Genomic DNA, 18,943 nt, shown 5'->3' with positions numbered 1-18,943 from the left:
GTTTGTGAGTTCGAGCCCCGCGTCGGGCCCTGTGCTGACGGCTCGGAGCCTGGAGCCCGCTTCGGATTCTGTGTCTCCCTCTCTCTCTGCCCCTCCCCTGCTCATACTCGGGTCTCTCTGTCTCAAAAATAAATAAAAACATTTAAAAAAAATTTTTTAAAACAAAACAAACAAAAAAAACCCTCTGAGTTTAACTGAATAAATGTACATCTTGAATCCACACTACGGGTATCGAAGCGCCACTACGCGGCAGCACCGAACTCCGGTGAAGCCTTCCAAAGAACCCGAGACCCCCTCCCACCCCCGGGGTCTGCGAGCCTTCCAAGCGGAGCGGGCGCCGGGCCGGGCCCCGACTCCAGGCCTCAGTTTCCTTTTCGGACGGTGTCTGGAGTCTCTTCCGCTTCCGACCGCGTGGAAGCCGCACGGCCTCGCTCCCGGCATGCCCCGGGGCAGCCGCGGGGCGAGAGAGAAAACACCGCCCCCAGCAGACGCGCGTGCGCACTCGCCGGCAGCACCGAACCCCCCCCCGACGCGCCCCGCGCCCGCGTCCCCCCACCACCCCCGCCCCGCCCGCTTCCTCGCCGCGCAAGCCCGCGCGTTCACGCACTCGCGCACGCGCCCCTCGGCCGGCCGGGCGGCCGGGCCCCGGGTCCGGCTCCCGGAGCTTCAGCCCCCGGCGGCCCGCGGCGAGCCGGCGCCGGGCGGGCGGTGGGCGGGGGCCGCGGGGAGCTCGCGAGGAGGGCGGGGCGGGCGGGCCGAGGCGGGAGGGCCGGGCCCGCGGGGCGGCGGCGGAGTGGGACTCGGCGCCGGCGCTGGTGCGGGCGCCATGGAGGCCAACGGGGGGTCGGGGGACCCGCCTGCCGAGCGCGGCAGCCCGGGCCTGACTCCGGAGGAGGGCGCGCGGGCCCGCGCCGAGTTCGCGGCGCTGCACGGCCCGGCGCTGCGCGCGTCCGGGGTCCCCGAGCGGTACTGGGGCCGCCTCCTGCACAAGCTGGAGCACGAGGTGCGGGCTGGGGCGACGCGGGAGGACCCGGGGTGCCGAGCGGAGCCGGGGAAGCGGCAAGGGTGTGGCCGCGGGCGGGGCCCTGGAGGGGAGGCCGGGCCAGGTGCGCCGGTGGGGAGGCAGGGGAGGGGGCCCCGGGGGTCTCCTGCCGACGAGGCTGCTAGGGTGCCTGGGGGAGGAGGGGGGAAGGCGCCGTCCTGCGCCCAGGTAGGCAGGCCCGGGGGCGACGCGCTGGGGGTGTGTCGGCGCTGGGGCGCGGCGGGGACGAGGCGGGAGAGGCGCGAAGAGCACGAACGCCCTGACGACCGACTTAGATGGTGCCTCCTTGGCAGCTTAGGAGGTGTCTAGACTTTGGGGCCCAAGAGTGGCGGCAAGAGCCCAGTGCCTGGGGCTCCTGCTCTGTGCCGGGCCCTGTACTGAGTTCTCCACGCTTCCGAGCCCCACACACATCCCCATTGTGCAGTTGAAAAAACTGAGTCACAGGAAGAGGAAGAGCCTCCTGAGGTCTGTCAGACTCGGGAACCTGTGCCTTGCTTTCAGCCACTCCTTCAAGGAGAATAGATGCCCCATGAATTTGTGTGGCTTGAACTGTTGGGGCCATAGAACTCTTACATGTTTCATCATTCGATTTGAGCTCCCCCCCCCCCTCATTTTGCAAATGAAAGAAAACCGAGGTTGTGGGACACGGAAAAGGACTCTACAGAAAGGAAGAAAAGGGCTGACATGCTTCCAGATTCTGTGCCCTTTTGTGGGGACAGCTCCCTTCTCACCAGTCTTATCTAGCCTGGGCCTCCAGTGTGGCACCCCACGGGTGCTGGCTGATCAGAGCGGTCCCTGGTTTTTGGTAGTTTGCCCAGGTGCTGAAGCCAGAGCAACAGGCCAGCTAGTGGGGCCTTCTTAGCTGCAATTAGGCTCTTCTTGGGGGGGTGGGGTGGGGGGTTGCTGCTCCCTGGGGCCAAGACTGACCGAGGGGCACAGGTGATGAGAGGGACCCCCAGATCCAGGAAGAGGTTGTCCCCCAAGCCTAGCTGCTGGACACACCCCCACCTCACCCACCCAGCCAGTTTTTCTGTGGGAAATCGGGGTTCACCAGGTACCCTCCTGCTCCTAACACATAGTTGCTGTAAAACAGACGCGATATCAGTGGCATTCAGTACATACCTACCTCTTGTAGCAAACAGTGAGTTTCCTTCCCCTGTTTTATTTGCCCTCTCAATTCTACCAGTGTTTCCTGAGCACTTAGTTCGGGTCCCAGGCATGTGCTGGGGACCCCACCAATCTGTTAGGATAAGAAGGTCCTCGTGCTGGGTAGAAGGCACACATGTGGGAGAACCCCCTGGCCCCAGTCCAGCGAGCCTCCATGGGCAGTAAACCCTCATTTAGACAAGTCACTGGTCCAGCTAAGCCAGAGTCTCCATCTGGAAAGCCCGACTGTGGAACAGGGCCCCAGCTCCCACAGTCTTAGTGGGGATTGGGTGGGGAGGCAGGAGATGAGCTTCAGCAGGTGCCACAGCACATGGTGGGCGGTCACCAGAGTGTAGCATCCCCTCCGCACTGGCACTGGCCGCTGTGGCTCTACCAAGGGGCAGCCAGTATTTTTCCATGACCCTCCCTTGCCATTAGGGGTTATGGGCAGAGCTGTGAGTCATCACATCGCCAGACCCAAACCTGCACCCATTGTCTTCAGTGAAGCCTGCTGCCGCTGGGGGCCAGGTGTGGGGGTGGGCACCTGCCAACAGGAACCGGGCCCCTCCAACTCCCCGCAGGGCCCGTGGCCGTGGTGCCTTACTTCAAATCAGTTTTGTTGGAAAAGGTGGGGAGTGTTTTAAAATAAGTTGCAACTCCCGCTGCCGGCAGGAACTTCCTGGCTGCAAGACCACACCCCTTCATTACACCCTTAGGGCCTTCTGTAGTTGAACCCAGAAGGGATCATGGTCACCCCACCACCACCAAAGGCAGACCCTCTATCCCCAGGCCTTATACTGCCCCACTGTGCCTCTCCCTCGCATAGGAGTTAGGGTTCTAGATTGAAACCCAGGGTGTGAATTCCAGTCCTTTGAGCAGCTCTGTGCTGGAAGGAAGGTGGCAGCCTTCCCCAGGCTCGGACAGCTTAGGGAGCCTGGCTTGAGGCAGCTCCCCTTGTCTTCCAAGGAGCCTGGCTGGTTCCACAGCCTTCCCTACCCCCAGCTTCTGTCCCCCCCTGCCTGGGGTCCTTTGACCACCACCCCTAGCCACAGCTTCCCCCGCTTTAACCCTCCCCTCCCATCAGGCCCCAGCACCATTTACCTGGGCCTGTCACACGGCCCGACCTTACTCCTCTGTGCCACTCGGCTGCCAGCTCCCTAGGCAAGATCATGAGGGGTCCACGTTCATACCCCAAAGTGCCCACCTGCCCAGCACAGAAAAAGCTGCTTGTGCCTGAATAGGTAGCTGGTTTCTCTCTGCTGGGAATGCAGTTTTTTTCTGTCAGTCATGAGAAGTAGGTTTGGGGGGAGAACTGGCCTTCGTGGAGTCCTGCTCTGTGCCAGGGACCTACCGTGCACTGTTCTATCGGTTTAACACTCAGCTCTCCTGGAAGGCAGAGGATGCCTTCCTCCCTGGTGAGAGACTGGTCTCCAAAGTGCAGTGATGACAGCAAGTGCTTCTGCGTCATTTGCCAGGCTTAGGCGCTTCTAAGCTTTTCGTGTCTTAATCATTTAATCCTTCCAACAGCCCTCTGAGGCAGGTTCTGATGTTCCCATTGGAGGGATGGGGAAACTGAGGCACAGTGGTTCAGTGACTTGTCCAAGGCCCCATAGGCTGGCTCCAGAATCTACCCTGAGGCCCCTTGCCAACTCGTGGCCGACACAGTGCGTGAGTGTGGCTGCAGGGGACAGCCTGGCTCCAGAGCACGCAGGAGAGGGCTGACTTCGGCTGCACAGGGCTGGCACTGTCCGTTGCAGGGAAACTTAAGGACCCGGGCCCTTATCTTCCAACCACACGCCAAGGCCCCGCTTTGTGCAGACCCAGACTGCCTCTTGTCTGGGCAGGCGTGGTGGCTGTGGGAGGCTCCAGGGCACCTGTTTCCTTCTGGATTGCCTCAGCTGCCTTGGTATGGGATTGGCTTTTCTGGTGGAATTGGGGTGGGATCCCCTGCCACCAAGACCCCACCTCTTACGTTCACTTCTGACATGACCGGGGCCACCCACTGCCTTTCAGGACTCCCCTCCTTGCGCAGTAAAGACCAGACTAGATAGGGTTCCGCCCTGTACGTGCAGCCCTACCTCCAAGACCGGGTGTCCCGGGCTGAGGGACTTTGGACAATAGCTGGTGACGGCGGTTAGGTCCCAGTCCTGACTGATTTCTAGGAGCCTCGGTTTCCCCACCTGTAAGATGGGTAGTCAGATAATAAATAGGTGCTGCTTCTCCCAAGGGGTTTAGCTGGTCCTTGAGGCTGGGGGGGGAGGGGGGGGGCGGGTTGGTGGGTAGCCCGTCAACACGCCTGCTGTGGCCCCAGGTCTTTGATGCCGGGGAGATGTTCGGGATCATGCAAGTGGAGGAGGTGGAGGAGGAGAGTGAGGGCGAGGCAGCCTGGGAAGTGCGGAGGAAGAAGCCCAACCCCGGCAGCGAGCTCTGCTACAAGGTCATCGTGACCAGCGAGAACGGGCTCCAGGCGGCCAACCCCAACAGGTAGGAGCCTCAGGCCAGACGCCCGTTGTCCATCCCGTGGCCCTCAGGATGGGCTCCTTCCTGGGGGGGTCACCGAGGCCAGAAGCGGTAAATTCAGGCACTAGTGTTTTCTGTGTGCCGGGCACTGGCCTCTTCGCCAACTGGTTCAGAGCGTGTGTGTGGGTGCAAGGCAGCCTTACCCGTGAGCCTGGCCTTCTCTGAAGGCCTGTCTCCGGTCCTACGGGATCTAGGTCTCTGGGTGGAGCCCAGGAAACATAAACAGGTTCTCCCAGGGCTTTATGCCCGGACTGTGAGCATTGTGGTCTGGTTGGCTTCTCAGGCGGGGGGCACCAGGGCCCAGCGCCACAGGGTAGATGGGGCGGAGCTCAGACCGAACCCAGGACTCCTGCCTCCCAGGGACCAAAAGAAGCTGTCGTCAGCCATGGTGGGCCCGTCCTCCGCACTTTCTTGGAACCTTAAGGAGGAAACTTGCCGGCCTCTCGAGGTCACCGAGCCCCTGTGTCCGTAGGGACAGGGTCTTCTGTGTCCGGGAAGGGTCTGGCTGGCCTCTTCTTCTGCAAAGGTTTTCTGGCCTCCTTCGCCAGCCTGTGAGGGGGCGGGAGAGGCCACACAGGTCATGACAGCAGCCAGGAGCCACCACCCACACGCTCTCTCGCTCAGAAACTTGCAGACTCACCTCTCACGTCAAGTTCAGCGCAGCAGCCTCCGCATGTACCTGCTCTGTTCCCGGCCGTGCCGCTCTGGGGCCCCGGCCCAGCAGCCACCGGGCAGGTTCAGGAGGGGGTGCGGGCGGAGTCCTGGGCTTGGAGCTCCAGACATTGGTTTCAGCTCCACAGCCCTCCCTGCTCCTGGGCCTTTCTCCCGTTAGAGCCTCGTGAATCTCCTCTGATTGCCGGGTTCCAACCTCATCCTCTCTCCATATGTGCTGTGTCCACCCCCCCTGGTGAGCATTTGCCCGGGGCCACCCCCAGGTATCCCACCTTGAAGCTGGGCTGGGTGCCCTGCATCCTACGGTTGTATCCCCTGCGCACAAGGGCAAGGATAAATCTCCATCTCTTGCCGGGTATGCAAACAAAAAGTACCACAAGCACAATGAAATAAACACTGCTGATCTTGCCACCCAGAGGAAACACCGGAGCATTTGCTGTTCCTTTCATCTCCTCAAGGGAATGGAGGTGAGGGCCGTGTGGCCCGGCAGGCAAACCACACGCCTGTGTGTTCGGAGCGTCCTGGCCCAGCGGGCCCCATGGCGCGGTAGGGATGCCTGCCTGGCCCTCCAACGCGCTCCCACTGCCGTGTGTGAGGGCCGTGCAGCCACGCCCCTCTGGGCTCTTCCAGGGGGACTGGACCACACGGGGCACAGCTGTCCGTATGTGTGGAGACTTGAAGCCTCTCCCACAAAAAGGCCTCGGGCTTTCCCAGGAAGTGCCCTGAAGCCCCCGGCACGCGTGCGTGAGCCCCGAGTGACGGCCTCTGTGCACGGCTGCCTGCCGCTGGCCTTCCGCCGTGGGCAGCTTTTGCCTTTGCTGGGCACCTGCCGTGTGCCGGGCCTGCAGGCAGCGAGGAGGGGGGCATACACCTGTGCAGCAGTTCCAAATCCAGTTGAAGACACTTGTTGTTACAGTGATGAATAGCAATGGGCAGAAACACAAGTACACGGTGTGTGGTCAGCATGTTGTATGTTTGGTCGCATTCGGTTCTTTTACCAGCCCACTGGTGGGAGGCAGGGACCCACTGATGGGAGGCAGGATCTCCCACTGATGGGAGGCAGGGTCTCACGGATATGAGGCAGGGACCCACGGGTATGAGGCAGGGTCCTACTGATGGGAGGCAAGGTCCAACGGATGGGATGCGGGGACCCCGTTGGCTTTTTCAGAATTGGAAGAGGGAGAGAAACCTCCCCAGGCCACAGCTGCAGGCCTCTCCCTCCTCAGCATCTCCTGCTGGCCCCTTCTGTCCTGCCCTTCTTGCCGCGCCCGTGGGGCAGCCTCACAGCCCCCTTTGGTCTGTGCCTGCAGCATCTTCCTCATCGACCACGCCTGGACGTGCCGCGTGGAGCACGCGCGTCAGCAGCTGCAGCAGGTGCCCGGGCTCCTGCACCGCATGGCCAACCTGATGGGCGTCGAGTTCCACGGCGAGCTGCCCAGCACGGAGGCTGTGGACCTGGTGCTGGAGGAGATGTGGCGGTTCAACCAGACCTACCAACTGTCCCACGGGGTGAGCAGGCAGCTGGACCTGGGGGGGGGGCAGGCGACGGACAGGGACGGGGGCCTTCACGGCCCTGGGCCGTCAGGGGCAGCCCAGGAGAGCCAGGGCCCGGCCCCAGGAGCCGTCACCCTGGGGTGAGCAGACTCCTCTCCGTGGGGCCCCTCATTCCCTGTGGCTTCATCGTGGGCCTGTTACTCTGCCTTGGGCCACCCAGCGCTGGGGACCCGTGTATCTGGGGGCCTTTGAGCTCGTGGGACACCACCCTCTCTCTGACCGTAGACTTGAGTTCCGTGACTTGGCTGTTTCCTGATGCTTTCAGATTCTGTTGTCCCATCCCCGTGAAAGCCCTCAGTTGTTCCTCACTGCCTCCAGAAGAGTCGAGTCCCTGCTGTCATGACCGCCCCTCCCCCCCAGCATCCCCAGACTCACCCTCACACTCCAGCCCCTTGCCACTTTTAGTTTGGGAAGAGACAAAAGTTGTTTCTCGGGGTCTCAGCTTAGATGTCCCCTCCTCCGAGGAGCCTCCCTCGCTCTCTCCCTGCCACACGCACAAAGCCAGACACGTCCATGCGGCCGTGGTCTAACACCTGTCCCACACAAGCGATCGCTGCAGTCAGCCCAGAACGGCCCAGGAGGCCCCCGGTTAAAGGTGCATGTGATAGTCGCTCCAGGCTCTGGGAGCTGGGTGTAGACGGGCCGCCGTTCGGGTGAATGGGCGGGCGGGAGGATGTGCCACAGAAGGGGGCAGGCAGGAGGACCGGTGGACACAGGCGGCTGTGTGTGCTCCGCCTACAGACGGCCGAGGAGAAGGTGCCCGTGTGGTACATCATGGACGAGTTCGGTTCGCGCATCCAGCACTCGGACACGCCCAGCTTTGCCACCGCGCCCTTCTTCTACATGCCCCAGCAGGTGGCCTACACGCTGCTGTGGCCCCTGAGGGACCTGGACACGGGCGGTAAGTCCGACCCCCGCCCGCCCTGAGGGATGGGCCCCGGCCCTGGCTTCCCACTCCCTCCTGATGGGCCACGTGTCTTGATGCAGAGGAGGTGACCCGAGACTTTGCCTACGGAGAGGCGGACCCTCTGATCCGCAAGTGCAGGCTGCTGCCCTGGGTCCCCGCCGACATGCTGGACGTCAGCTCCTCCACGCCCGAGCCGCCGGACCAGCACTACCAGGTGTGACCGTCCCCCTCCGACCCTGGGCCTCCCTGCTTGGTGGCTTCTGGAATGTTCTTCGGTCACCGAATGTTCTTGAGCGCCAGCTGGCTAGCGCGGGGGGGCAGCGGAGAGTCTGGGCGTGCCGGAGAGACGGGCTCAGAGCCCAGGCAGTGAGCAGGAGCTGCCAGCCCTGAGCCCAGACCCCAGGGGCCGGCTGCTGGGAACCACGCTCTCAGGCGATCAGAGAGCTGCGGCTGCTGGTCGTCCGTGCTGCTCCTCCTCGTTTTCGGGGACTCCTCGCCGGGACTGGGGGGCACAGCGTGGGCCATGTGGCTTGGTTACAGATCCCCACTCGGTACCGTTTCCTCCTCCCCCGACAGACGCTGGACTCGAACACTGCAAGGCGCGTTTTCTGGCGCACAGTAGGCCCTCAGCAAGTAGTCATCGGCGTCACTGTTACGAGCGACAAAGGTGCTCTGTGGCGGCCTCTTGGGCAAATTAGGGAGTCGGGGTCAGGGAGGCCCAGGGCAGGGGAGGAAAGGGGGAGCCTCTAGGAACATAGACCAGACCAGGCAGGGCTGGGCAGGGAAGACACCCTGGCCCCTCTCTCCTCCCTCCCCTGCCCTCTGATCTCCCGCCACTGCTTCCCATTGGCTGGTCCCAGTTGGAAACCAGGCCACGAGTGAGCCTGTGGTTAGCACCTATGGGTATGCTTGACTATAATCCTCACGACAGTAGGCCTTAAGGTCCCGTCTCTATCTCCATTTCACTGAGAATGAGGAAACAGGCACAGAGAGGTTGAGTAACTTGCAAACGGTCACACAGCTGGTGGGGGAGCTGGGCTCCAATACCAGGGGCGCCTGATAGCTTGTGGGCAGAGGCTTCCAACCTCGCCCCAGTGTGTGGAAATTTCCCAGCCCACACTGGCACATCAGACGCTCACCGAGCGCCTCAGAGGATCGTGGGAAGGAGTAGACAAGTCAGGAAGAGTGAGGGTGGCACGTGCCACGTGGCGGTGTCGATTCCGTGAGTGCTGTTGCTTGGGAGAGACGAGGCCATGATGATGGAACTATTGGCACCTTTCTGGGGGATTCCGTGTAAGCCAGTGGCAGTCGAACCGTCCCTGCGGAAAACTGCGCGATCACTGTGATTACTCATCTTGAGTTTGAGGCGAGTTTCCGAGCCTCGTAGGATAGTTGCACGTAGTAGGTGCTTAGTGAACAAGTGAATGCAAGGGGGGAAGCCTTAAGAATTGCTTAGGGATGAAGACTTCCTCCTGGTGGTGAGGTTGTTCAGCGGGCAAGCAAGCAGGTGACATGGCCTTCCGACCTCAGGGCTCAGGAGCTAAGACTGCAGAGTGGAGTTTGCACTCACGAATTAGGGTTTTTTTTTTTCCTTGGGATGCCCTCTACTGCCCAGGAAGAGGCGATGGGGCCAAACTCTGGTTGTCTGTCACCCCCTGGTTGCTTTTCCCCATTTGACCATCTAGATCGGCCTGGGCCCTGAGCCCTGAGCCCTGGGGTAGCCGGTATTAGTTAGCTGTCACTGGATAAGAAGGGACACGAAGACAGCAGCTTCACACAGCAGACGTTTGTAATCTCACCCCCACTGTCTGTGGAACAGGCGTCGGGGGAGCTTTTGGCTCGGAGCCCCGCTCGCATAGCCAGGCTGTCAGCTGAGGCTCGATGGGGCTGAGGACCTGCCTCCACGACGCTCACCCGCCCAGCCACGTGGGCCCCCTCCGCAGGGCTGCTGAGCGTGGGGGTGTTTTAAACCACCACGCTGCTTATGCTTCCAGCGGCACCTCGGGGCTCCGCTGGGACTGGGCAGCCCCCTCCCAGGACGGGCCTGACGTCTTCTCAGCTGCCTGTGATTTGGAGAGAGCCTCGGGAAGATTCTTTTTTTTGACACAAAACGGGCAGTCCGGCACCTGTGGGGCCTTGAGGCCCAGAATCCCGGGGCAGGGTGGTCAGAGGGCTCTGGCTCTGGCTGGGGTCTGAGTGTGCCCCCTGAGATCTCAAACCCCGATGTGCCAGGGTGGGGGCGGGGGGGGGGCGTGTTCACTTGCTCCCTTTCTCGAGGCTCTGTTTCCACCTTCGGTGCTTTCCTTCCAGGCCATTTTGGAGGAAAACAAGGAGAAGCTGCCACTCGCCATCAGTCCGGTGGCATATCCCCGTGACCACGTCTTCAGGTGCGCAGCTCCCTTCTCGGCTCGTGATGAGACTTCCCTCACTTCCCCGAGCTCCCACAACCCCTAGGACAGTGCCTGGCACAGGGAGGCGCTCAGGAAGCCTGCCGTCTCTTGGCGACGTGGCAGTGACAGACGTGTTAGGCACAGAGTCTGAGGATCACAGAGAGAGCGCCGTGAAAAGTGAGGGGGTGTCCTGGGGTGAAGTCATAGCCAGGCCTGCGTGCAGCGGCCCCTCCGGAAGGCAGGAAGCCTGTGCGGACAGTGAAGGCACAGGGCGCCCAGGAGGGTCTGCAGGGGTGGGCCGGCGGGTTATGCGAGGCCGGCAGGTGCAGACTGGACCCCAGGGGGAAGCAGGTACTCCATGTACAGGTGAGGGTGTAAAAGTCAGTGCCGAACCCCCCCACCCCCCCGGGGTAGGGCAGGCTCGGAGGCGGGGCCCAGCCCTCGGTCTACGCAAACCTGGTCCAGCCACAGACTAACTGCCTTCTGTCTCTGCCGTACCCCACAACTGGGCTCCCAGGCTCTGTCCTCACCTCTGCCCTGGGCCAGTGAGGGCCAGGCAGGTAGCAGTGAGCACTGGTGTGGAGCGGGGCTACATCCAGGACACTTGTCTGGGCCACACGCTCACCTGTAGGCACCAGGGCACCAGCTGCCTTCTCTGAGGGCAGGGTTCTTCGTGTGTCCATCCTTCCTGCTTCCACGTGGGAGGAAAGCCTGCATTTGTTAAACACTCGGATTAGCCCGTTTCATCCCAGTGACGAGTGTGAGCTAGGCCGTGATCCCATCTTACGGGGGGACCTGGGGTCACACAGGTAGGTGTGTGGTTGCCCCACCCTCGGCAGGCAAGCAGAGAGGCTGGGGTCTGACCCTGGCTGTCCGCCCTCAGGGCCCGTGCTGGGACCGCAGGGTCGAATTTACACCCAGCCGCGTCCTCCTTAACATCAGCCCCAGGCGGGGCGCCCCCAAGTGGCAGGGGTGTGGCGAGCATAGGCGGGGGCCCGGCTCAGCCCGACTTCTCCCTGTAGGGTCTACACGGACGTCCAGCAGGTGCTCGGCCACCTCACCCACCCACGCTTCACCTTTACCCAGAGCGAGGCGGACGCGGACATTCTCTACAACTTTTCCCACTTCAAGGACTACAGGTGAGCCCCCCGCCGCCCCCCGCCAGCCAGGCCGAGTCCCCTCGCCACCCCGAGCTGCCCGCGTTTCCCTCGGCCCTCCAGGAGGCTCAGCCAGGAGAGGCCCAACGTGCTGCTGAACCAGTTCCCCTGCGAGAACCTGCTGACCGTGAAGGATTGCCTGGCCTCCATCGCGCGCCGGGCGGGGGGCCCCGAGGGCCCAGCCTGGCTGCCCCGTACCTTCAACCTGCGCACCGAGCTGCCCCAGTTCGTCAGCTACTTCCAGCAGCGGGAGAGGCGGTAAGAGCCCCCGCCAGGCGGAGACTCCTACATGCGCCCCGTCCCTACAGCCCTCACCCCACCTGTACCTGTCCTGACCGGCCCCCCGGCCCGCGCCTCGGCCTCGCGCTGACCGTGGCCTCGGTGCCGCAGCCGGCCGTGACTGCCGGGGGAGTTCTCCACGCCCCTGCCGAGCGAGCTCCTCCTTGCTCCCTGAGGTCCGGCCCCTAACGCCCCCTCTGTGACACCTGCCACTGCTCCCTGCGGGAGGTTGGGCGCCCCTTTCCTAGGGCTGCCACGGTCCTGGGGAGACGTTGCCTGGGAAGGTGGGCCCGGAGAGCAGCCCAGCCGACCCCATATGCTCTCAGGGGCCAGGACAACCACTGGATCTGCAAGCCCTGGAACCTGGCCCGCAGCCTCGACACCCACATCACCAGGAGCCTCCACAGCGTCATCCGGCACCGCGAGAGCACCCCCAAGGTGGGCCTTGGCGCTCCGGGGGCAAGGGGCCCTCAGTGCACCGGCTGGCCGCCGAGTCAGTGGGGCAAAGGGGACTCGGGTGTCAGGGCCTGTGTGCGGGCAGGTCCTGGTGTCGGGTCACTCAGCTCACGGGTGTCTCTGAAGCCCACATTCCGTTCCTTCCACCAGCCTGGCCGGCAGGGAAGGGCCATGTGACTGTCCGGGTGACATGGGGGAGCCCTTGCTCGGAGCTGCCCCTGGTGTGTCTGACCTCAGAGTCCCCACGTGCTGCACCAGGAGTGACCGCCGAGCAGGGGGCAGGTGGCCAGGCCAGGGAGCCCCTCGGGGCCCCAGACAAGGCTGCTGCAGGGACACACGGCACAGGGGCAGCGTCAGGGGCTTCGTGAGACGCAGCGCATCTGGGCGGAAGCCAAGGAAAGCGCGCCACGGGGATGATTGTCGCAGGGATTCCAGACAGCGGACGGGGAGTCGGCGGGATTATGGCTGAGGATTTGTATTCAGTTTTCAAAACCCAAAAACTGGTGGGATCCTTTCCCTCGGTTAAAGTGAAGGTTAAGATACAGAACTTGCCACAGCCTGGACAGGGTGTGCAAAGGCCGAGGAAGAAGCCAGGTGCAGGGTGCACGCGCCTCCGTGGACCCCAGGACGGGAAGCGGCCCGCTCCGGGGACCGGGGCAGGAGCGCACCTGCGTCCCCAGGAAATGTGACGGCCCGCACGAGCCGCGGCCATTGAGGACGGACGCAGATGGGGCGAGGCTGGGGTGCCTCCAGGCACTGGGTCCTGGCCCAGGGGAGGTGAGAGCCCGCCCGCGACCCTGCGTCTGTGCCCTCCAGGTCGTGTCCAAATACATTGAAAGTCCAGTCTTATTCCTGCGAGAAGACGTGGGGAAGGTCAAGTTTGACGTCCGCTACGTTGTGCTGCTGCGCTCGGTGAAGCCCCTGACGCTGTTCGTGTACGACGTATTCTGGCTGCGGTTCTCCAACCGGTAACTGGGAGACTGGCTGGGGGGTGGGCAGCGGGGCCCCTCGTTTCCTCGGGGGTCAGAAGGCCTGCCCTGGGCTGCTCCCCCACCGCGCACCCAGCAGGTGGCCCGCTGAGCTGGTAAATGGCGGGGGCTCTTGCCCTGCCTGCCTCAGCCACCGCTGGGGACCGTCCTTGTGGAACAGGCACCGACCCCAGAGTCTCGCAATGACGTGTCCGGGCCGTCGGGGCGTCCTCACGGCTCATCGCTTGCTCTGACCCAAGCTCTGCGGCGCCGCCCCCTCGCGCCGAGGGGGGGACAGGCGTCCGGCGGGCTCGCTCAGGGCACTGTCCCTGCTCAGCTGCGGCCACGCTCAGGACCCTCCCGTGTCTGCGCGCTCCTCCCGCAGGCCCTTCGCGCTCGATGACCTGGACGACTACGAGAAACATTTCACTGTCATGAACTACGACCCGGAGGTGGTGCTGAAGCAGGTAGAGACCGGGGCGGCGGGTGCAGACCCACACCCATAGGCTTGTCCTCTGGGCAGGCTGTGTAGACGGTCAGAGGAGCGGACTTGGGGTACCTGTGTTAATGTCAGAACGGCACCCCCGCAGCTCCGTCTGAGGTGCCCGCGGCCTCCCCGGGCCCTGCGGCAGGTGGCCTGCAGGTCTCCCCTGGAAGCATCTGCTTGGCACAAGGGCGGGTGGGGGTGGGGAGGCACGGGGTGCATGTCACGTGCCGCCACCCTCACCCCCAAGGCCGGCTGCTGCTGTTGCTGGCCTGTGACCCTGCCTGGATCCTCCGTGCCCTGTGCTATCTGGGCACCGTGAGCAAGGGGACATCAGGGCAAGCCTCCCTTCGAGGTGAGGGCATCACACCCCAGCCGGCCAGCAGTGCACGTGGCCTGGGCGGAGGCAGAGGCCGGCTCTGGGTGGAGGAAGGAGGGGAGGAGAGAGAGGCTGCCTCCTCCCGGAGGCCCTCCCTGTTCCCTGACCTGCTGTTTGAGGCAGGCAGGAAGTAGGGCACGTGCACTCACGCACCCTTGCTCGGCCCGAGGCCTGCAGGCGGCCTTCCCTGCCCTGCCTCCCACAAGGAGCCACTCCTCTGAAAGGGGTGATTATCCTTCCCGGGCACATTCTTTTCAGCGTGCGTACCTCCCGAAATCATTCAAAGGACTGTTTTGCACGTCCTATACGAGTCTGTGTGTAAATGCCATGGAGCAAATCCTTCTGTGGCTTTTGTTGTTGTTGAGCATCGTGTGTGTACATCCATCATTATCGCTGAATGCGGCCGGGGGTGTTCTTGTCCCCGGGATGGGCTCGTCACTCACCTGCTAATAGACATTTGGGCCACGTGCGGTGTTCACTATTCACGAACGTGCTGCATTGACCACTCCCTGAGACGCCTCGCCATGACTGTGCGACCGGAGTGGCCTTGCCCACGTGCACGCCCAGCGGTTGCTTCTGGTCCCGGGCTGTGTTGGCGGCCGGCGCCTGGGACCCTGAGCCCTCATGGGACCCTAGGACACGGTTGGAAGTTGTCTCTGAGACAACCGAGGGCCGCCCTGTATACTGTGTGATGCCCCAAGGGTCCTGTTTCCCCTGAAGCTCCTGTGTGCGGGGACACGTGTCCAACAGGTTGTGAATGAGCCCACCGTGGCTCGTCCTTTGCAGGAAGAAGCCTGAGCCTACTGCCAGCTCATGCAGGTGTGTTTGGGGTGAAGCCTTGGCCTGGGGAGATCTTGCCGTCCCCAGGCACTTTGAGCTGGTGCTGAGCGGTGAGCTCCGGCCTGGGCCCTGCAGATGCGGGTACAGGCTCTGCCCCCCGTGCATGGAGACCGGCGTGGTGCTGTGTCCCCCCGGGCCTTGCAGTCTGCTGACCCCTCAGCATTAAGCGTCTCACTTGAGCCTCACGAGAGCCCTGCAAATAAGTGCCGGGCAGGGAGCATCCTCCCGTTTTACAGACGGTGACACTGAGGCTCGGACAAGTAAATCTGCTTGTCCTGAGTCTATAGTAAGATCCAGAGCTCAGACTGCCTCCTGCCTCCCATTTGTGCCCAGAGGTGGGGGTACTGGATAGGTGGCTGGCACCGACACGTGGCCCCGGCGAGTGTCAGAGGCCCCAAATTAAGGTGGGAAAGGCCTCCCCGCTCCCGGCCCGGAGGAGGCCCCGGGCAGAGCGTGACGGTCCCTGTGTCTGTCACAGGTGCACTATGATGAGTTCATCCCTGAGTTTGAGAAGCAATACCCAGAATTCCCTTGGAAGAGCGTCCAGGTGAGTCCTGAGCAAAGCCGCAGAGGCTGGGGCTTGCCCTCACCGGCCGGCATCGGGCAGGTAGGGGTCTTTGCTCCTCCCACCGAGACTAGGGAAGGAGATGGTGTGAGCTGCAACCCTCCCCCCACTCTAGACCTTGTGGGGTGCTCTGGAGGGGATTCGGGGCACTACGGGGACGGCCCGATGGCAATAGGCCCTACCTGCCCCAGAAATTGCAAACCTGAGGGGACAGCAGGGACACGGCTGGAGACACAGGCTGGCCTCCGTCTCTTAGAGCAGCTGCTTCTGGTGCTGCTCTGTCTGCTTCGGTGCAGAAGGCAGCAGCGGGCTCTGAGGCAGGAGACCGGCTGCTTTGCGGTAATCGGACCCATGAGCGAGGGGCCGGTGTCCTAGGGGGCGGCCGGGTGCGGAGACGCGAAGGCTGCAGGAGGAGGGGTCTTGGGCTATTTGGGGCCGCAGCCCATGTGGAGGCAGGGAGCCCGTGTCAAAATCAGCTCTGGGGGCTGGTCCCGGCCACAGAGCCACGCAGCCCCCCAGCCCTACCTCCCCCGTCCCCAGGGTGAGATCTTCCAGGCCTTCACGGAGCTGTTCCAAGCGGCATGTGCCAAGCCACCGCCCCTGGGCCTCTGCGACTATGCCTCATCCCGGGCTGTGTATGCCATCGACCTCATGCTCAAGTGGGACGACCGTCCAGATGGTGAGGCCCCCGCCCACCCCGCCCTGTAATCCAAACCACGCCCTCTCCACTTAGCCAAAGCCGATCATCCAGCCCTCCCCCTGCCGGCGCCCCCAGGGGACAGAGAGGGCGTCCCGCTTCCCTGCCCCTGTCGGTCAGGGCCCCTCGGGTTGTACTCTGCCTCACGTTCGCCGCGAGGTCTGGTCTGGGGGGTGCACCACCAAGGGGTGGCGGTCCCCAGGGCAGAGCGCAGGCAGGAAGGGCAGTGGGCTGCGGTGTCGGGGGGAAGCTCGAAAGGAAAGGGCCCTGTGCCCCGAGGCCCCAGCGGCCAGGGCCCAGCCCACCCTCCCGGGAGTGAGGTGCCCTTGCTCTTGCGCCGTCAGGGAGGCGGGTGATGCAGCCACAGATCCTGGAGGTGAACTTCAACCCGGACTGCGAGCGAGCCTGCAGGTACCACCCGACCTTCTTCAACGACGTCTTCAGCACCCTGTACCTGGACGAGCCCAGCAACTGCCACGTCAGCCGCCTGGTCTAGGTGCCCGCGGGTCCTGCTGAGGCTGGGTCCTCCAGCCTCAGCTCCCCGGGCCGCTTCTGCAGAGTCCTCCTCCCCGTCCTCCCTCGGACAAGCCTCGCCTTCGAGCTTTGGCCCCAGCACCGCCTCTGGGGGCTCAGGGTCCTCCTCTGCCTCCTGACTCAGGAGCAGGGCCGGTCACCGTGTCCCCTGGGGCTGAGTGCCAGGCCCCCGTGCACAGTCCCCTCACCGCCATCTCTGCTCAGCCAAAGGCTTTTCCAAAGAGTTTGGTTCCCGGGCTGCCGTGTTTCCAGGGTGTCGGCGGAAGACGGGTTCCGGGGAGCGTGACGAGGCGTCCCCACAAACAGGCTTCCCCGGAGGCACCTGTGGAGCCCAAACACGAACGGGGCCAGGCTGGCTCCTTCTCCAGATGCTGCTTGTGCGTCGTGGCTCCCCCAGGGCAGGGCGTCGGGGTCCCCCGCTGCACCCCGTGTCCCCAAAACCCCTGGGAACCTGCCAGCCTTCTTGTTCCCCAACCTCGACCAAAACCTTTACCAGCAAGCTTCTCGTGCCCGCCGCCTGTGATCGCTCTTGCCTTTCCATTTGGCAAAAGCAGGCCGTCCTTCCCACCTCCGTGGCCCCCGCAGACCTCGCCGCCCGCCGGGCACAGCAGCGCTCTCCCCCTCGTCCGACGTCGGCTGGGACTCCCTGACGAGGGGCCTCGGGGACAAGTGTGGGCAGCAGGGCACCAGGCAGTGGAGAGCCGACAAAGATGATTCCAGGGAGAACTTCGCGTCATAGTTAGATGTCGTCTTCCACCAGAGTCTAGAGTCAAAATGTTGGGTTTTTGTTAGTTTTTCGCTTACGGGAGTAAATCGAAATTTCTTATCCCTTCCATGCTTTTGTTTCCAAAACCTGGAGTCAGATGCCAGCCTGTGTGTAGCCGCAGCAGGCCCAGGCCCCGCTGACAGGGCAGGGGGGCCAGTCCGCCTCCCGGGGAGCGGGGAGCTGCTTTCATTTTGAAGCCAAGAGTGATCCTCGTGGCAAAACTGGACTTGACTGTGCCTCCATCTCTGTGTCTCCTTGGCTGTGTCTGTCGGCCTCTGTCACCCAGGACCTCAGCCTGTCGGCCGGGGGGACGCCCCTTCCCTCCAGCCACGCACAGGTGTCGAGAGCAGGGCACCTCGTCTCGGGTCGTCGCCCTGGAGGGCCGCTGGCGTCCCGTCCTCTCCTTGACTCGATTCGTATCACAATAAAGTATGCCTTCTCTACTCTGGCCTCGCTTTCTCTTGGGAGGCCCTGGAACCACAGGCCTGGTGCAGCGTGTCAGCCGTTTGCCTGTTGGGCTGTGGAAGAAAACCAAAATACCAAGACTGGCGCTTTGAAAAATGGGAGAGACGAGATCGCGGTGAGGCTTCCAGGTTCCCCGTCCCGGTCCGTCTGGGCTGCTGTGACCAGATATCCCCACTGGGGGGCTTAACAAGACTTCCTTCCTCGCGGTTCCGGAGGCCGGTGGGGGGCCCAGGATCAGGGGGCGGCGGATATGGTGTCATAAGGGCCCTCTTCCTGGTCACAGGTGGGAAGGGGCAAGGGAGCTTTGCGGGGTCTCTTGTAAGGACACTGATCCCGCTCATGAGGGCTCCGTCTTGTGACCTAAAGGCCTCCCGAAGGCCCCGCCTCCTAGGACCATCACATCGGGGTTTAGAATTCAACACAGGGATTCGGGGGGGGACACTCAGACCACAGCAGGTTCCTAACCCAAAGTTGGGTTTCCCAGCACCGGTTCCGTTGCGGAGCGGAGCGCCGTGGGGACAGACGTGGAGCTGAGGCTCATCACAGGCAACGCCCAGGAGCCTGGTCCTCGCGCGAGCCCTGAACCCCGGCTCCGGCACACACTTCTGGGGCCTCAGGCAATGGGAGTCTCTTTCTGCCCGTTTCTTCACCCTGAGGACGGGGGTGAGAGGAGACCCTAACCGCTCTTAGGGCAGCCAGAGTGTCAGGAGGGGCGTGAGCGCCGCTAGCCTGCGCAGCGACGCCCCCTGGTGGTGATGGAGCTGACGACAGGAAGGCAGAGGTCCCCTCCCCAGCGTGCCCTGCGAGGGGCCTCCTGCGCCCCTCAGGGTGGGCACTCACACCAGGTTGTTCATCCAGCTGCCTACCAGGGGTGGCACTCCTGCTCATTCCCAGTCCACTTAAAACCTGATTACCCGGACACTCCGAGCAGGCACGGCTGGGATCAGAAGACCCCGTGATCCAGACTTTCCTTAATTATAAATGGGCTGTCCCCCAGTCTAGCTGTCCTCGCATCTCTGATCAGCAAAACGCAGACAACCCCCAAGGAAGGGCATCAAGCAGGGCCTCCACCGTCCCTGAAGCCCAGACCGCTTGCCATGGAGACGGTTCTTATCCCCGGGG

The 18,943-nt window shown here is 63.3% G+C and overlaps 1 protein-coding gene across 1 annotated transcript; it reads left to right on the top strand.

The window, feature by feature from the left end:
• The first annotated feature begins 607 nt into the window (after positions 1–607).
• TTLL12 (tubulin tyrosine ligase like 12) lies at positions 608–17,799 on the top strand. Its single transcript, XM_060656143.3, has 14 exons — positions 608–1,003; positions 4,500–4,672; positions 6,691–6,889; positions 7,676–7,835; positions 7,922–8,055; positions 10,152–10,228; positions 11,254–11,370; positions 11,452–11,646; positions 11,994–12,105; positions 12,940–13,091; positions 13,477–13,558; positions 15,273–15,341; positions 15,900–16,038; positions 16,401–17,799. The coding sequence occupies exons 1-14, from the start codon at positions 827–829 to the stop codon at positions 16,550–16,552; spliced, it is 1,938 nt and encodes a 645-aa protein (XP_060512126.2). The 5' UTR covers positions 608–826; the 3' UTR covers positions 16,553–17,799.
• The last annotated feature ends 1,144 nt before the right edge of the window (positions 17,800–18,943 follow it).

The sequence above is a fragment of the Panthera onca genome, chromosome B4, assembly GCF_046562875.1.
Source record: "Panthera onca isolate mPanOnc1 chromosome B4, mPanOnc1 haplotype 2, whole genome shotgun sequence".
In the NCBI taxonomy this organism is placed as follows: Eukaryota; Metazoa; Chordata; class Mammalia; order Carnivora; family Felidae; genus Panthera; species Panthera onca.
The sequence above is the reverse complement of the archived record's forward strand: the minus strand, read 5'-3'. Positions and strand labels throughout refer to the sequence as shown.